Raw genomic sequence first — 15,543 nt, forward strand, 5'->3', positions numbered from 1 at the left:
GTGTGCCAACGAGTGAACCTCTCCGTTCGAAGTGGTTAAGTGCCGTACCTCTGCCAAAGCGCGTTGGCAAAGAGCCGAAAAATCGCATGGTGTGCTCGCTGCACTTTCTTCCAGAAGATTACGAGTTCAACGCCGACTTACTGAAGTCGTGTGGAGTGCCTTTCAAAGCAATGCTTTCCCGTAGCGCTGTTCCATCGGTCTTATTTCCTGCATTCTCTGAAGCGCATGAACAACTGCAGGTCGAAGACGGGGCAGTGAGTGCGGCATTTGGTTTTCACGAAGGAAAAGCTACAAATGTGCGAATATGTACAGCCATGACATACAGTTGCCGTCGTAGTAGTACGCAACGACGCCGGCAGCGCGAGCCCTCAGCAGCAGGTCACGTTCATCAGTGCTTAAATCACTGAAGTCGAGCCCAGCATCGCGAGCCAATGTGTCGTTGTCAGGGTCGTCCATTGCAACGAGCGTCAAAGTTGGCGTCATAAAAATAAAGAACCAGCTTATCGTCGCGCGCTTTCCCTACCGCTAGCCACCATAGTTCCGCTTTCGCACTGCTAATGGCTCTGTCTTGGCTCTGTTTCTGGCCGCGCGTTTGCTATTTGCGCAGAAAAGCCGTAGCGCCGTCTGCGGGCGCCGTTTTACTCACCGACGGCGCAACGTCACTATTAGACCATGACGTCACCACTCCTCGATCGGAGGACGGGCGATTTGTACTGCGCTAGAGGTACGCGGACGCTTCGATCAGAACGCATTTTCTCTTAAACTAAGTCTCTTCTTCGCATGAAACAAGCGTTTCGATGTTTCTGGGATGGTATTTCAACAGTCCACGTTGACTTAATATTAACCTTTAGTGTCCCTTTAAGAAGAGAGTCTTAAGTGGCTCCTACCCACGATGACCTTAAAAAGAACGCGTCATCTTTTCCAGTAGTTGAAACTCTATCATCGTAATAAATGGCTCATACCCTTTAAGCAAGCAAAAAATGCAATGGCTCATCCCTCTCGTAATGTAGAGGCAGCAAGTGCTCAGCAAAGGGAAGCGTACAGTGCATACATTCATTGGAATCACGCATTCAACGCACAGAAACGCGTCTAATCGAGTTGTAAAAAAAAAAAAACAACAGGAGACCTTCTCAATGGCTCATACTGCCGTAAGCAATGGCTCATACCCCCTTAAGCAAGCAAACATATGGAATGGCTCATACCCCCGTAAGGCTAAGGCTACAAGAGCTCAGCAAAGGGAAGCGTACAGTGCATACATTCATTGGAATCACGCATTCAACGCACAGAAACGCGTCTAATCGAGTTGTAAAAAAAAAACAACAGGAGACCTTCTCAATGGCTCATACTGCCGTAAGCAATGGCTCATACCCCCTTAAGCAAGCAAACATATGGAATGGCTCATACCCCCGTAAGGCTAAGGCTACAAGAGCTCAGCAAAGGGAAGCGTACAGTGCATACATTCATTGGAATCACGCATTCAACGCACAGAAACGCGTCTAATCGAGTTATAAAAAAAAACAACAACAGGAGACCTTCTCAATGGCTCATACTGCCGTAAGCAATGGCTCATACCCCCTTAAGCAAGCAAACATATGGAATGGCTCATACCCCCGTAAGGCTAAGGCTACAAGAGCTCAGCAAATTGAAGCGAACAGTGCATACATTCACAGAAATCACGCATACAACACACAGAGCAGCATGCGTTTCAATCCCCTGCTGAGATGACGCAGCGTAAAGTCGAAGAGAAACGTCGTTGGCGCGAGTCTGACCCCGCTATAATATACGAGCGCGCGAAGCCGCAGCTAAGCGCCGAAAACGAGTCGAAGAAGCCAAACTGCGAAAGCAGCAACGCGGCGATGCGAGACGGCGCATTACCATGTGTACAGCGAGCTTTTGCCTTCACGTGTTACAGGAGTGTAACATGCTTCCAAACTTTTTTTTTTTGTGTGTGTGTCTCTTGATTCGATGTGCTTTCCACTGGCAAGTATACACCCCCGTACCAACTCACCCACTTTTCAACTTTAGAAAGATTTTGAGATAATTTCTTTAGAGGCGTTAGAGGAATTTGCTTCGCCCCCGACGTTTCCTCTCTCGAGAGCTCTGCGTCCGCTACTTTCCTGTCGGGAATGCAATGCGCATGCCGCTCGTGACCCGAGCGTACCGAGCGCGTGCAGTATTAAAAGAGAAGGAAAAAACACGCAAGACAAGCCCCAGAGAGTGCGAACTATTTTCGGAGTGTTCCGCAAAAAAAGGACATTGTGGTAAAAGTGGAGGCCGCGAACTTTCCATTTCTGTATTTATCTCCTAAATGCATATGGACACTGACGGCGCCATAGTACACAACGTCACAGATTTCGCGGTGTTTTCCCTATGTCTGCGCACGGCTCAATTCATTTTAACGCGAGAAATGCAGAAGTCTACAAAACCTTTGTTCTCGAAATCAATGCAGTAGATACTTATTTTTTATCACCAAAGGTGATATTGTATTCGCTGCTTAATGTCTCTGTGCTAAGGGGGGGGGGGGGGGGGGAGGGTGACCCGCGCATACATGAGCGGCTCGTCGTACGCGCGGGCAAAGGAAACAACAATTAAATGAGCCATTCAGTCAATTAAGTCGCAATCAATAGTACATGCCACAATTTTTGTTTTCTATTTATAAATTCACTTTGCGAAAGCGGCTCACTGCGCCCCCTGGCAAATCTCGGTAGGGCCCCCTGCGCCCCCCCTTGAATTTAAGTCCTGAATTTACATGTATATTGGTCACATCATATGAAAACCCTGTCAATATCCATGACGTCACAGAGAGCTGGCGCGGGAATTTTAAGGCAGCGTTGCTAATTTCAGCGTTGCTATGGTTCCTAATTGCTTGCTTCCGGGCTTGCCGAGTCTCGGGCTTACTCTTATATTGGCCCAGCTGCAATCCAAAGTGCATATAATTGAAGCTTAACTATTTCCTTTTACCTTCACGTTAAAAAAAAAAAGGCATGACGCTTAACGTTGATTGATATGCCGAATTTCAGAATTTATTTATGTGCAGTGCAAGGCTCGACGCAGCTGCACAACAGTAATTCGAACAGTATTTTCGAGAAGTTCTTCCGAGGAGGAAGACCACGTGGGACTTACAGGGTGTTCGCCTGCACTGTGTGTGTGACGTACGTCACGACGAAGCGGCGAGAGAGAGAGAGAGAGAGAGAGAGAGAGAGAGAGAGAGAGAGTAAAACATCTTTATTAATAACATTTGAATGGCGAGAGCAGGGTGGGAGGAACCCTCACTAAGATGATTCTGGCGATGTTTCGGGCCCGTTGTATCACAGCTTGGAGGACCTCGGGAGGTCCGTCGCGGAGGGCATCGTCCCACAGCTCTTTGTTGCGTAGGGGGTAAAGGAGAATTGGCAAGGGAGGAAAGAGGTTTGCAGTGCACTCAATCGAAGATGCGAGAAAACGGGCAAGAGCACATTTTCTATTAGAACGCCCACGGAAAACGCGTAACACCAGGACCGATTTCTTGATTAACCTTTATAGAACTCTTTATTACAATGTTCTTATTCTTTCTTTTCTCTTTTCTTTACTAAGGCGAAGCGTTTGCTATTTTTTATTTTTTGAAAAGCCAAACGTTTGCTTTGCTACGGGACTCGAGCGGTTTGCGTATGCAAGCGTAACGCAAATCACATGCACTCGATGCGCTCATTCGTCGCGGTGTACCCCGAAAGCTGTGAAGGGAAGATGCGTATAGCAATGCTTCGTTGCCTGTTGGACGTGAACAATGCATACGATGGCAAAAAAGGAAAAAAAAAAAAGGTCGAGTTGGTTGATTGCAATACGTATACCCTGGCGTTCTTCCTTTCCTGTGCAGAAGCGCTGTACTGGAGAGCAGCCCGCCTATTTTTTGTTTTTAATTTTCTCTTGAACTTTTTTTTTTTTATAACAGGGGCCCCCGGTGCGTGGATGTTTAGTCGGCGGAAACGCTGGAAATTAGGTGAAGGCACTGTTTCGGTAGGACAGCATCAGCATTACGACTGACTGTTCAGTGTCAGGACAATTTACTAGGTCTTTTACAGTGACATCATTGAGAGTGCTGTCGTTGTTTCATTCCACGCGCCGATGCGCGCACATTTCACGCGAACGGCGCATTGTCTCATTTGCCTCGAGTGCATGCAATATTTCTGAACCGGCCCGCAATTTCGTATCTTCTTTCTCATTTCTAATGTTCGAATGCTTCAGTACGACTCAAGCGACTCTCGAAACCCGAGCCAGTCCACCCATTCGGCAGAGTTTCGCGATAGGTTCGACTGCGGTGCACTTTGGCCGGAAGTTATCTCGGTGCCTTTTGTTTCTTCCGAACTTAACGCAGCCGCGAAGTTTTGTTATTTTTAATCCCGGAGATACGCGAGCGCTCCTGACTTGTTGATTGGCCCATTACATCAAAACGCCCGCCACATTCCAAGCGAATGCCCTCACTTTTCTCTTTCCACCAGCGCTGTTTACCTCCTCGCCTCCGCGAGAGGTACCCCGCCGCTCGCTCTACCTAGCGAGGTGTGGTCGTTTTCCTTGGTGTGCGACGACAGCCGTCAAACTCCAACTTATATTTTTTTTTACAGTAACGTAAGTAGCGTCTCTGACACGCTCGCGAAGCCAATGCCGCAGAATTACATCGGCTTTTCAATCCACCGGGAATGCTTGGCGTAACGCCGCTATCGCCGCTAAAGCCGCTGGAATCTTTTTGAGCCCCCCCACTAGTGCATTGCATGGCCGATTGTGAGCTTAGGCCTAGCGCTCCGAGTACCGGCTTTCATTTGGTTCTCTTGATCGAGCCTTCGTTGCCCGTTTCTTAAAGCGAATCTTCGGACTTCTGCTTCGGTTTGTGCTCGGCCGCGCAGTTGGCGGGCTGCTAGCAGCAGCTCTTGCCTACTTTTTCAACCGCGGACGTAGCTGAAAGTAAACAAAATGCACTGCTCTCGGCCTTTTCCCGTTTTCTGCTCGATTTTCGCATCGCTTTGCGTTCTCGCCCGCCGCAGTTGCCCGTGTTTCACATAGTGTGTTCGAGTTGCACGGCGCTGCGGTAACCGAGCGAGCCGATCGGCCTGCACTTGTTTCACGTAAGATAACGTGCTTGGCCCCTTCATCCGCGGCACGTTTTGCTGACCTTGTCAACGGGAGCGAGGTATGCCGAAGGAACGTCTTGATTTTCCGAGCGCCGGCGACGGCCGGCTGGAACATTTTTGTCCCGAAATAGCTACGTTTTGCCGGCGTATACATTTCGAGGCCCGATTGTGGCCTCTCTCGGCGATTTCCATCCGCATCCGGCAAAAGCGGACAGTTTTGACGACCAGGAAAAAAAAGTAGGAAAAAAAAAATGCGAGGAGGCGCCCGAGAAGTGCCGTTGCACGTTAGTCATGGCGAATTCCGCCTGGTTGTCGGAAGTTGAGTGACTGCTGCTGCACGCTGTTGTCTCGTCCTAGGCCACTTGCAGGCCGTCGAAAACGTGGCCGTGCCCGTTCTCTGCTTTCTTTTTTATTTCGCAGAAAGACCACAGATGGCGGCGATCAGAAAAAAACTAGTGATAGTCGGAGACGGCGCCTGCGGAAAGACTTGTCTTCTGATCGTGTTCAGCAAGGATCAGTTTCCCGAGGTCTATGTGCCCACGGTCTTCGAAAACTACGTCGCCGACATCGAGGTCGACGGAAAACAGGTACGTGACATGTCCTAAAAGTTTGGTCTTTTTTGTTTTTTGTTTTGTTTTACATTAGTCTGTAGCGGGCTGTTGCAAGCACAGAACCGCTCATTTGATGTACCAGCGTAATTATAATGAAATCGCATAAGTGCCTGTCGCATTGTAATCGTAGCAAGGCGGTGACGGCGGAATTGATGCGTCGGTTGGATTTCGGTTCTCGCACTCGTACATGAGCGTGTGTTACAGATTGCAACCTCTGTTGCAGCAGTTTTAATTTGTCTCCTTAGAATTTAGAGCGGCCAGATCTATGTTGTACGTGTCTCGGTACTTGTTGGTATGCGCGCAGTGGGTAGATATTCCTTATTCGGCGCCCATGTTCTTAAACAGAAGACTCTTCTTAATAAAACAGATGTATGGCATTCCGTGTGTGGTGAAGGACTGCAAAGTGCTTGTTAGTAGTTTAGGTTGGTCAGTGTTGGTCTGCTCATTAGGAGGCACCATTGTTGAAAACTAGTTCAACGGCAGCATCAATTTGACCAGCGCTGGAAGAATCTAATGCAGTGAAACAAAAATAGACTTTGGCTTTCTTAATAAGGGACGATGCTCTGTATAAATGCTTTGTGGTTGCATGGATAACATTAGGTTATCTAGCTAGGACAGTAATTTTATTGGCTCACTCTTTTGATGAGGGAAAGAGTGCTTCTGCTCTTTCAACTTCCTGTGGGATGGAGGAAGCATTAGTCATTTGGTTCCTGCTTAAAGTGACATAGGAGGTGCACATTGGTAGTCTATAGGCAACAGTGGCAGTTATCATACCATAGTCAATTGCAGCCTAGGAATGCAATGACTAATATATTAGATGATAATATAATATATTAGAGATAATATATTATATTAGATGGGCAAGCCTGTAACATTCTCTCATTTCTATAATGTGGCAGTGGAGGCAAATTTCTTTGAATATATATGTCTCTCGAGAACCGTGTCTTGAGCTTTGGAGGTGGAGATAGCAGATGCAGTTGTGACTTTGTGGGTGGAGCATGTCCTTATGTTGTAACCGACTATGGTGGCCCTTCATTCATCCATCCTATTCCATTACTTTTGTGCATACCTCTTGCGCTCTGTTAACAAACATTTGCCAGTTCAAACTATCTTTCGTAGACAAATGTATCCTACCTTATTGTTTGGTGCTAGCATATTTGGTCCCTGCTACAAGCTATGCCTCTCTTTTGCTGCTTGACAGCGGCATGACATTACCAACTTTTGCAGTGTAGTAATGAAGTCTGCACTGTATTTCTCGAGTAATAGCAAAACCTGTGTGTGTGTGTAGATCGTGGTTGGGCTGTTATTTTGGCCTTGCTGCCTTCTCTTTCCGCTGTGGGAGGTATAAGCCACAGATGGGTCTGGGTTTCTGAAGGAAATCCGCACAGTTCAGATAGCCAGCTTGGCATTGTGTGCCTTTTGTGACCGGGTGCTCTTGGATTGCTTTGAGGGTTGCAGTTTGGCAATTACTGGCACTTGCCCTGTCATTCAAGTTTGCATGCGCCGAGTCGTGCCTAGAAATAGGCATTCGGGAATGGAAGGCTCTGAACCTGTAGCAGGTTCATAGGCTGTTTACACATAAATATGAAGGGAAAGGGCATGAGAAGAATGTGTATTTTGCCATTTAGAAAGCTGCACTTCGAGACAAGCCAAGGACAGTGCACTTGTGCATGGAATGTGCCAGAGCTATTCGTGAGTGGAGTTTATCGGAGCTTTGCTTTTGCGAGGCTATATACTGGTGTTAGCTAATGAGTAGGATTACTCTGATTAGCGATTACTGTCATTACCAAGTAAGCAGGATTACTCAGACTCGTTGCGGTCGCATTCCATCTCATTGCCTTCAGGGTCGTCTTGTTGTGTCAACAAATGCAATGCATCATTGAATAAGCACTCTAATTGGCACGCTTCTTTCTGTGAGGCAATTAACAAAGTGGCATTTCTGTTGCAAAAAAGTGTGCTGTTACGAATGTTTCATAGATGTCGTATACACATACAAGGATACATAACAAGCAGTTCTGCTGGCTCGTATATAGAGCAGTATTGTATTCTCAGACTAGTCACACGCGTACCCATCGAAGTACACAAGGTAGCCACTGTTTCACAATTAGACATGTTGAGTGTAGACAGAACATGAAGACAGAAAGCGACAGAATGCTACTATCAAATGGTTTTAATGTAACTTGGTTGGCATCAATATGTATATAGGCACAAGATACCACAGACAGTGGGGAGTGATGCAGCAAAAGCCATGAATCAGGTTTGCTTACTTTCCTTTACATTTCCACATGCATTAAGCTTTTCTTTTTGTTAAACAAAACCTCCTTACCAATGTATGTTTCCAGCTTCCTTGTTGGAGTAGGTCCCCAGCACATTTATCACATGCAGTCCTTATCACCTGTGGTCTGGCTTTCATGATGCCCACTACATATTTTCTTAGTTTTCAATTGGTCAAGTGTCGCTGAAAATGCCTTGTCATTGCCTTGGGAAGTCTTTAAAATATGTATGAGTTCTCCTTGAAAACTGTAGACGTCATTGGCCCTCTCCTTTTTCATTCAGGTTGAGCTGGCCTTATGGGACACAGCAGGGCAGGAGGACTATGACCGGTTGCGGCCCCTGTCGTACCCGGACACAGACGTCATCCTCATGTGCTTTAGCATCGACTCCCCGGACTCCCTGGAGAACATCCCAGAAAAATGGACGCCAGAGGTGCGCCACTTCTGCCCCAATGTGCCCATCATACTTGTGGGAAACAAAAAGGTACGTACCGTCACGCTGCAGTGCCGGCGAAGAATAGAGCATTGCCAGAGCTGCGAGTTTAGGTTCCTTTCTGTAGCTTCGAGCAACCCGTTAAAAGAGTAGCTGTGGATTTACACGGCGGGTGCGCAAGTGTCGTTACTATAGTGCACTGACCGCCTGGGTGCATACATTTGCGCCGAGCAAATGACTCTTTATTGGGCGAATCTGTTTCCAGAAACGTAAGCAACGCTCGAACCACAACGATAGGGGAAAGTCTGGTTGTAGGTCATCGAATATGAATCCCACCAGGGGATGCATTTGTGGACACTTACTTTCGGAGATCTCCCTCCCCGTGCACGCTGATTGGCTGGTTGTGCAAAACCGCTTGAATCATCCAACACACTGGGAAAACGAGCAAGGTGCGTGTCTCAGTTTTGCTAGCTGCAAAATGTGAATGGCTCATACACATGCGGTCGTTATCGGCAAGAGCAAACTGCCACACTGGTTCAAGAATGTCAAAGGCCTCCCAGTTCGAAATGAAGTAAGTTATTTGGAGTACCCCTGCCGCATGCCAGTATTTTTTTCTATGGTTTACAGGATTTGCGCCTTCACTTAGTGCAAACAAATGACAAGTGGAACATGTCTCTCAATTATAGGGACAGTAAAGAAAAACATTAAGGTATTCATTCAAAATTCAGTTTTCGTTAGTTTCGCTTAATAGGTTCATCATGGGAATAGAAAATGAAGATCAAAGCTGCTTCCATTTTTCAAATCTTGCGCCCAAACCCCAGTCTGAGTATGTTGGTGTGACGTTGGGAATTATTGGGAATTAGGTTGTTGTGCCTAAGAAAAAGGTTCCTGAAACTTATTTCAGTCATTCGGTGTTTTAGAATGCAACACTGCATATATTTAACAATAAAAAATTAATGTGTCTTGAGGAGGCACATTCAAAATTAATGATGTCACGGAGCGCTAGTGCTTCCCAGGGAACTTCAGGGCAGCGTTGCCAGCTGTCTTTTGTTTTTGCACCTTTTCTTGTTTATCAATCCTTTTCGTGGTAAGAGTGACATTTTTGGTGGTGCAGATTTGTAATTTACTGGCACAGCTCAAATTATTGTTTTTAGTGTCCCTTCGAATTTGAGCGGCCGATTCGTTGATGTTTATCAGGAGCCGGTCCAGCTGTTTGAATTGGTTGTCTGTTGCTCCGCGCAGGACCTGCGCAACGACCCGCACACGCTGCGGGAGCTTGCCAAGATGAAGCAGAAGCCTGTGGCGCCCGAGGAAGGGCGCACCATGGCGGAGAAGATCAACGCCTACGGCTACCTGGAGTGCTCTGCCAAGACCAAGGACGGTGTGCGCGAGGTGTTTGAGACTGCAACGAGGGCCGCCCTGCAGGTGGGTGCTGCTCTCTACGTAGCTCTTCTCTCCCGTGCATTGTTTCGTGAGCTGTATTTGGGCTTCATTACGGTGCACTTGCCGACGCTCCACAATTTTTCGTGAAGTTTACGAACTTGGGCTGCTATGGTTTTGTAAAGATGGCGTCAAGTATTACGAGTAAAAAAATTTGGTCCGCAATACGCTCTTGAAAGATGGGGCAGTGCAGGATTGCCATAAAATGTGTGCAAAAAGGAAATTGAGATAGGGGTCCAGCTGGTGATAACCGACCCTGTCAGTGTCAGGAGCCGCACCAGTTTACGTGCAACGAAGTGGCACAAATTTTTTTTATCCTACCATGCCGCTGCTTACATCAAGAAAGGTACAGTAGTTGCTTGGCTAGTATGGTTAACAATACAAATAGAGAGGTAAGGTGAACAACACACACAAATGAAAGAACGGAACTGTCTTTATGTTAACGACAACTTAACAGAAGACAAAAAAGATGAATGTGTAACTTAGCTAGCGGGTGTGCATCATAAAAAGAAAAAAGAAAAAAGTCTGGACATTTGGCTGTCCAAACTGGGTCAAGGCTATGCCGCTAAATTACGGACAGTTCGTAACCCCTGTGTAATCTTTGTAACCTCTGTAATCTGTGTAACCTTTCACACCTCTGGCTGTTTGGTGGGCTTATTGGTTGCTGGATTCGTGAAGCACTCTACCAGCACAGTTACGAAGAGAGGCAACGTAGCCACCACACCTGTGTCTCGTAGTGTCCGCGTCTTCTCTTTGTCTCCCTGTAGGCTCGGCACTTCAGCGGTCTATATCATGCACCTACCACAATTGATTTGTGTCCCATTCGATTTTGCGCTGATTTCGTGCATTGCGAATTTTTCGCCCCTCGTTTACACATTGCATGCCTCGCACCTCTACCTTTTGCAGGTCAAGAGGCCGAAGAAGACAAAGTGCATTCTGCTCTAGAGTGAAAACCTTTTCCCGTTCCCGGTGAGAAGCCAGATGGGGGCTGGAGGAGCTTCTCTCGCTGCAGTGTCTGCGCCGCTTTGTTGTGCGTGCCGCCGCCGCCTCTTCCCCGCTCCATCTGCACTCCGCACTGTGTGTCAGGTGTCTCTGCCTCTCCTGTCCGTTGTCGTCGTCAACAACCCCAAGTCCCATCTTCTCCTCTCCGTGCGTCGCTGCCAGGCCTCCGCGAGCCGAGCTGCGAGGACAGAGATGGCCGAGCCCAGCCTGCTTCTGTGTTGGCCGTGCAAAGTTGCACGGCGAGGCCGTGGTTTTCCTTGAATGTTGTTCGAGCTGCTGGCATTTCGAGGGCTTCAAAGAAAGTGCCGGTCACGCTTCGTCGCCTTGTGCAAAATAAGAAGAAACTCTTTGCAAGTTTGTGTCGCATTGAAGGGCATTTTGTGGCCATGGGGGTGGTGCGAGTGTGTTTGGGCTGTTGACAACCTCCCTCTATTTCTTTTTTTTTCGTAAACCTTCCGCATGCCACATTTGTCGTGCAAGTATGATGCCTAGGCAGGAAGGCCTAAGTGCATGGAGAAGCTGTGTTAAGTACTTGTTTTAGCTTTTAGCTTGTTTTAGAGCTTAATCCAACAATTTCAGGCAAGCAGCAGACAAACTTATGTTCCAAGTCTTGCTTGCCACATGTTTGGAGGAGAGCGGCTTGTTCTGAATTTTTGGTGCGAGTTGTTTCTCATGCTTGGATCGGGGAGTGTGTTTGCCGTGGCCAGCTGCCTGCAACTGCACTGGCGTGAGTGATCAGGCTTTGTAGTTCGCGTTTTGCACGAGGTTTCTGACACTGTGTCTATCGCCGCACTTTTAACAGACCACTAACCATGTTCAGTGTTTACCGAGTGTGGTTTAGTTTCGTGTGGCACTAACTAGCACTGTTTGTCAGAGGCCTTTTAGCTGAGCGCCAGGGATTACAAAGGAAAGTTAGTGCTCGTCAAAAGTAGGCAGCCCCCTAGACCAAGTGCCTGGAAAAACTTTTCTGAACCATTCCCCCCTCCCTTTTTTTGTCAGTTCTGGTCAGATGCCTTGTGAATAATACCACCCCCCCTCCCACCATCCCCCCCTCCAATGGCTGTCTTTGCTAACACTGAGCAAAAGGGAGGTGGAAAGCAGAGGGGACTGTGGAATGTTGAAGTAACTCTTGAGCAGTAGTCGTTGCTTTCTTTATTTAAAAAGTCTGTGCCTGCGACCTAGACCGGAGTTTCTTCTGAAGCTCTGTCTTTGTTATAAAGTGTAAGCCGTGTTTCCTTGAATAGCTTTTCTGTTTGATGTTCATTTCTTTATATTCTATTTCTATTTCAGTCTTGCTCGCCATCGCTTGCTGGAAAGACTGCTACCCTAGCTTTGTTGTACGATCAGTGTTGAAGCATAAATAGCTTGTTTTAAAGCTGAAATCCAGCAATTGTGCGGACTGTGCCGAGACTAGCGCTATGCTTTGTCTCTCTCTCTCTTTTTTTCATTGTTACTTACTGCGAAGCTGGACCTGTAAAGTTATCGCATGTTATCATCTTCCAAAGGATGTTAACTAAGCAGCATCGAAGTGAGTCATGGCTGGCCCCGGAAAATGCACACGAACTTGCCTGCTCTCCTGCTAGTTTGACCTTTAGTCCATTCCCTGCTTTTTGTTTCGTTTGCCTGCCTAATCTCTTATGGAGCAAGTATTGTAAACAGGACCAGACGTTTTTTCACATCTCAGGTGAGCGTTTTGAGAAAAAGTTGTAAGGTTTTTATGTAGAAGCCACTTGGAAGCGACTCAGGAAGGAGTTTTGTGTGAACGGAGCACGTAGTCGTAACTGAAGTAACCTCGAAAAAGCGCTAAATTGTGTTGAGTTTATAACGTCGACAAGCACCCGATGTCGAGCGTGCGTCATGTTTCATCTATCCAGCCCCGCAGTGCCGCACCCACCGGTGCATCTTTGCAAACTTGGTTCATGCTTGTATTGATTGATTCTGAACATAGCACTGTTCGTGATACTGTATGTGACTCTGAATGTTGTGCTTTGTGAAAAAAAGAGCACTTGCTTGCAAGTCTCGACATGATTGCAGTAGCTTTTCCTTTGGCACTTGCTAAGTGTTCCTTCTACATCTGTTCACAGAGAAAAAAACATTTTTTTAGTACCATGACTCGGAGGCAAACTGAGATATAGCAGCATGCTGAAAGTCTTGCCGAAACCGAATCCGTGCAAAAAGTTGCTTAAGTGCATTGGTTGTTGGTGCACGTCTGTGCGTTAAGCATTGTCATTGTTGCTACCAAAGACGCATGGTCATTATGTCTAAATTGTGCACATGGTTATGTATATACAATATTCTCATCGTGATGTATTCTGTACCGGGGGTGCCACCAGTAAAGATTTCATACTATGCTCTGGTCATACAAAGATGTTAGTAGGCAATGCTACGTGATGACAGCTACGTAAACAGCGCTTGGTCCACTTGATTTGCTTGGCGCAAATGTGGAATATTTGAGGACTAAGCGAGATGTAAAATCAACCTCTCAAAATTTCATTCCATCATCCAAAAGTTGGTGTAAGCAGTTGATGAGCAAGTTTTCATAGATGCACCTAGCCAGAACAAGCCGTTTCAAGCCGGAACAACTACTGCTTCAGTGTTCTTTCAGCATTGTCTTTTGCAGCATCGCCAAACACTTCCTTCGACTAGTTCTGTGCACGGGCACAAACAAACGGTGGGCACATTTTTTAATTGCACTTGTGTGAGGCTGAGTGATTGTTGTCTGTACGGTACTATATACAATCTTTTTAATCTATTGCAGAGAAAGAGAGCTTTATTTTCGTTTTTTTTTGTGTCGGTGTTGTGGCTTGTCTCCGTGGAAGAAGCCGAAAGTGGACATCGCGATGAAGAGCTTCGGAAATGTTGCGGATTTGTACGGCTTTCGTGAGGAAGTGTTGCTGCCGTGAATTACCACTGTTTTGCTACATGGCTTCTGTGGTGTTTTTTTTTCTCTTTTTGCTCCTCACGAGGTCATCGCCATTGCTCGCGAGTTAATCATCCTCCAGAGTGTCTTTTATTATTTTTTTTCTAGGCATTTCTAACCGGAAACGTGGCAAGGTGCGATGACGCCATCTTAACTAAGAGAAGACGGCTCATTCTCTCTCTCCTCTTGTACATATTAAAAAAAAAAAAGAGCTATGTCCGCGTTTTCTTTTGTTTTTTTTGACGTCGCTGTTTTCACCTCCTGTTTCTGTACCAGTGCCGAGCATTTGTGATGACGGCGCATTTTTTATACGGGGAAGCAAGACAGCTTAGTGCATTGTTCTGTCGGTTATGTGTATGGTAGGCCTCCTGTAACTATTATTATTATTATTAAAGCATACTTTTGGTGAAAAGTGTCGTTTTCACTCGGAAGTGCTTGGTATTTGCGAACAGTGCAAAAAGAAACTGCCATGTTCTTTTCTTAGACAGGGGTGCTTGGCGCGAAGCTGAGAGATAGGGGGTCAGTGGTACATCATGATATGCTGTACTTGAGCGATCGCTTTTGCAGGACTTCTACAGTGCACGACGCGCACTGGTTGCGTAGGTGTTATACATGGCCGACATCGTTTCTAGCACTGTGCGAAGCTTAAAGGGACACTAAAGCAAAACAATAAATCAGTTTAGACTAATGAAGCGTTGTTTGAGAACCTTGCAGGCAGTAATTAAAAAAATATATAGTTTGATTATTGGATGAGAAAATGAAGGTCCAAGTATCGGTATTTGAATTTTGCACCTTATACGTCAGCGTGACGTCAGGGATTCCAAAGTATGTTTTCGCATTTGGGCGGCGTTGGCCGAATAAAGGTTCCTGAAACTTGCAATGTTTAACATTTGGTTCCTTTAGAAGACAATGTAGTCAATCTGTAACGCTACATATAATTAGTAGGCCCTAGAAGATGCCATCAAAATCGACGTCACAGCCCCCATGTGTGGGAACCTAAGTAGGCGTCGCCACCTGTATTTCGTTCTTGTGCTTTTTCTGGCTTACCAAACGTCTTATCGTAAGAGTGGTGTTTTTGGTGTTGTAGAACGGTAATTTACTGATGCAGAAGAAATCATTTTTCACTTTAGTGTCCCTTTAATATTTTCGTGCAATGCCAGGATTATGGCCATATACTTCGATGAATTTGGTGCATATGGCCACATGAAATATTGTGAAAGTGAACGCATCCCAAAAGCAACCGCCCAAGATTACCACCTGTGACTAAACCATTCAGCGCATACCCTCAACAGGGAACTTTAGAAATGGACGAATTGTTTGGTCCCGCTATTGGCCAGCTGTATGAAAGAACAGAGTACAGACAAACCTCAATATAATGAATACGAATACAACTAATTATCGCACGTAAGGCAGCAAATATAAATTATTCCTCCGTATTATTGGTGTGTAGCAAACATGCTTGTAATGAATATGAGATCACGAAGGTATTTTCCTGTCGGATACAATTTTTTTATGAGGAAGTTCAACTGTACAAGAGCATGCAAAAGGTGTACCGAGCAGTTGGGGGTTTTTGGAGTTCTTCAAATGATACATAAATCATTCGATATAACATTTTATTGCCGATATCACCATGTAATGAATGTATGCTTATAACTAACATAGAAAGGTATTTTTGGGCTGGATGCAACTTTGCAGGCGCTGCTGAAGTTTGGTGAACCAGGCTAAATAGTAAGTTCTTGGATATGTCTTGAAATTCCTTCCC

The 15,543-nt window shown here is 46.2% G+C and overlaps 1 protein-coding gene across 2 annotated transcripts in view; it reads left to right on the forward strand.

Moving 5' to 3' along the window:
- Nucleotides 1-14,193, forward strand: part of LOC142557162 (ras-like GTP-binding protein Rho1) — a 34,043-nt gene extending 19,850 nt beyond the window's left edge. Inside the window, exons 1-5 of one of the 2 annotated variants that reach the window (XM_075668826.1) lie at nt 4,472-4,602; nt 5,523-5,689; nt 8,270-8,470; nt 9,662-9,844; nt 10,766-14,193. In XM_075668826.1, the coding sequence (XP_075524941.1) occupies nt 5,534-5,689; nt 8,270-8,470; nt 9,662-9,844; nt 10,766-10,804 (579 nt within the window). In that variant the 5' untranslated portion in view covers nt 4,472-4,602; nt 5,523-5,533 and the 3' untranslated portion in view covers nt 10,805-14,193. Of the gene's footprint in view, nt 1-4,471; nt 4,603-5,522; nt 5,690-8,269; nt 8,471-9,661; nt 9,845-10,765 lie in introns of those variants that run through there. The other variant, XM_075668825.1, reaches the window with a different exon arrangement.
- The last annotated feature ends 1,350 nt before the right edge of the window (nt 14,194-15,543 follow it).

This window comes from Dermacentor variabilis, chromosome 9, assembly GCF_050947875.1.
Source record: "Dermacentor variabilis isolate Ectoservices chromosome 9, ASM5094787v1, whole genome shotgun sequence".
Classification (NCBI taxonomy): Eukaryota; Metazoa; Arthropoda; class Arachnida; order Ixodida; family Ixodidae; genus Dermacentor; species Dermacentor variabilis.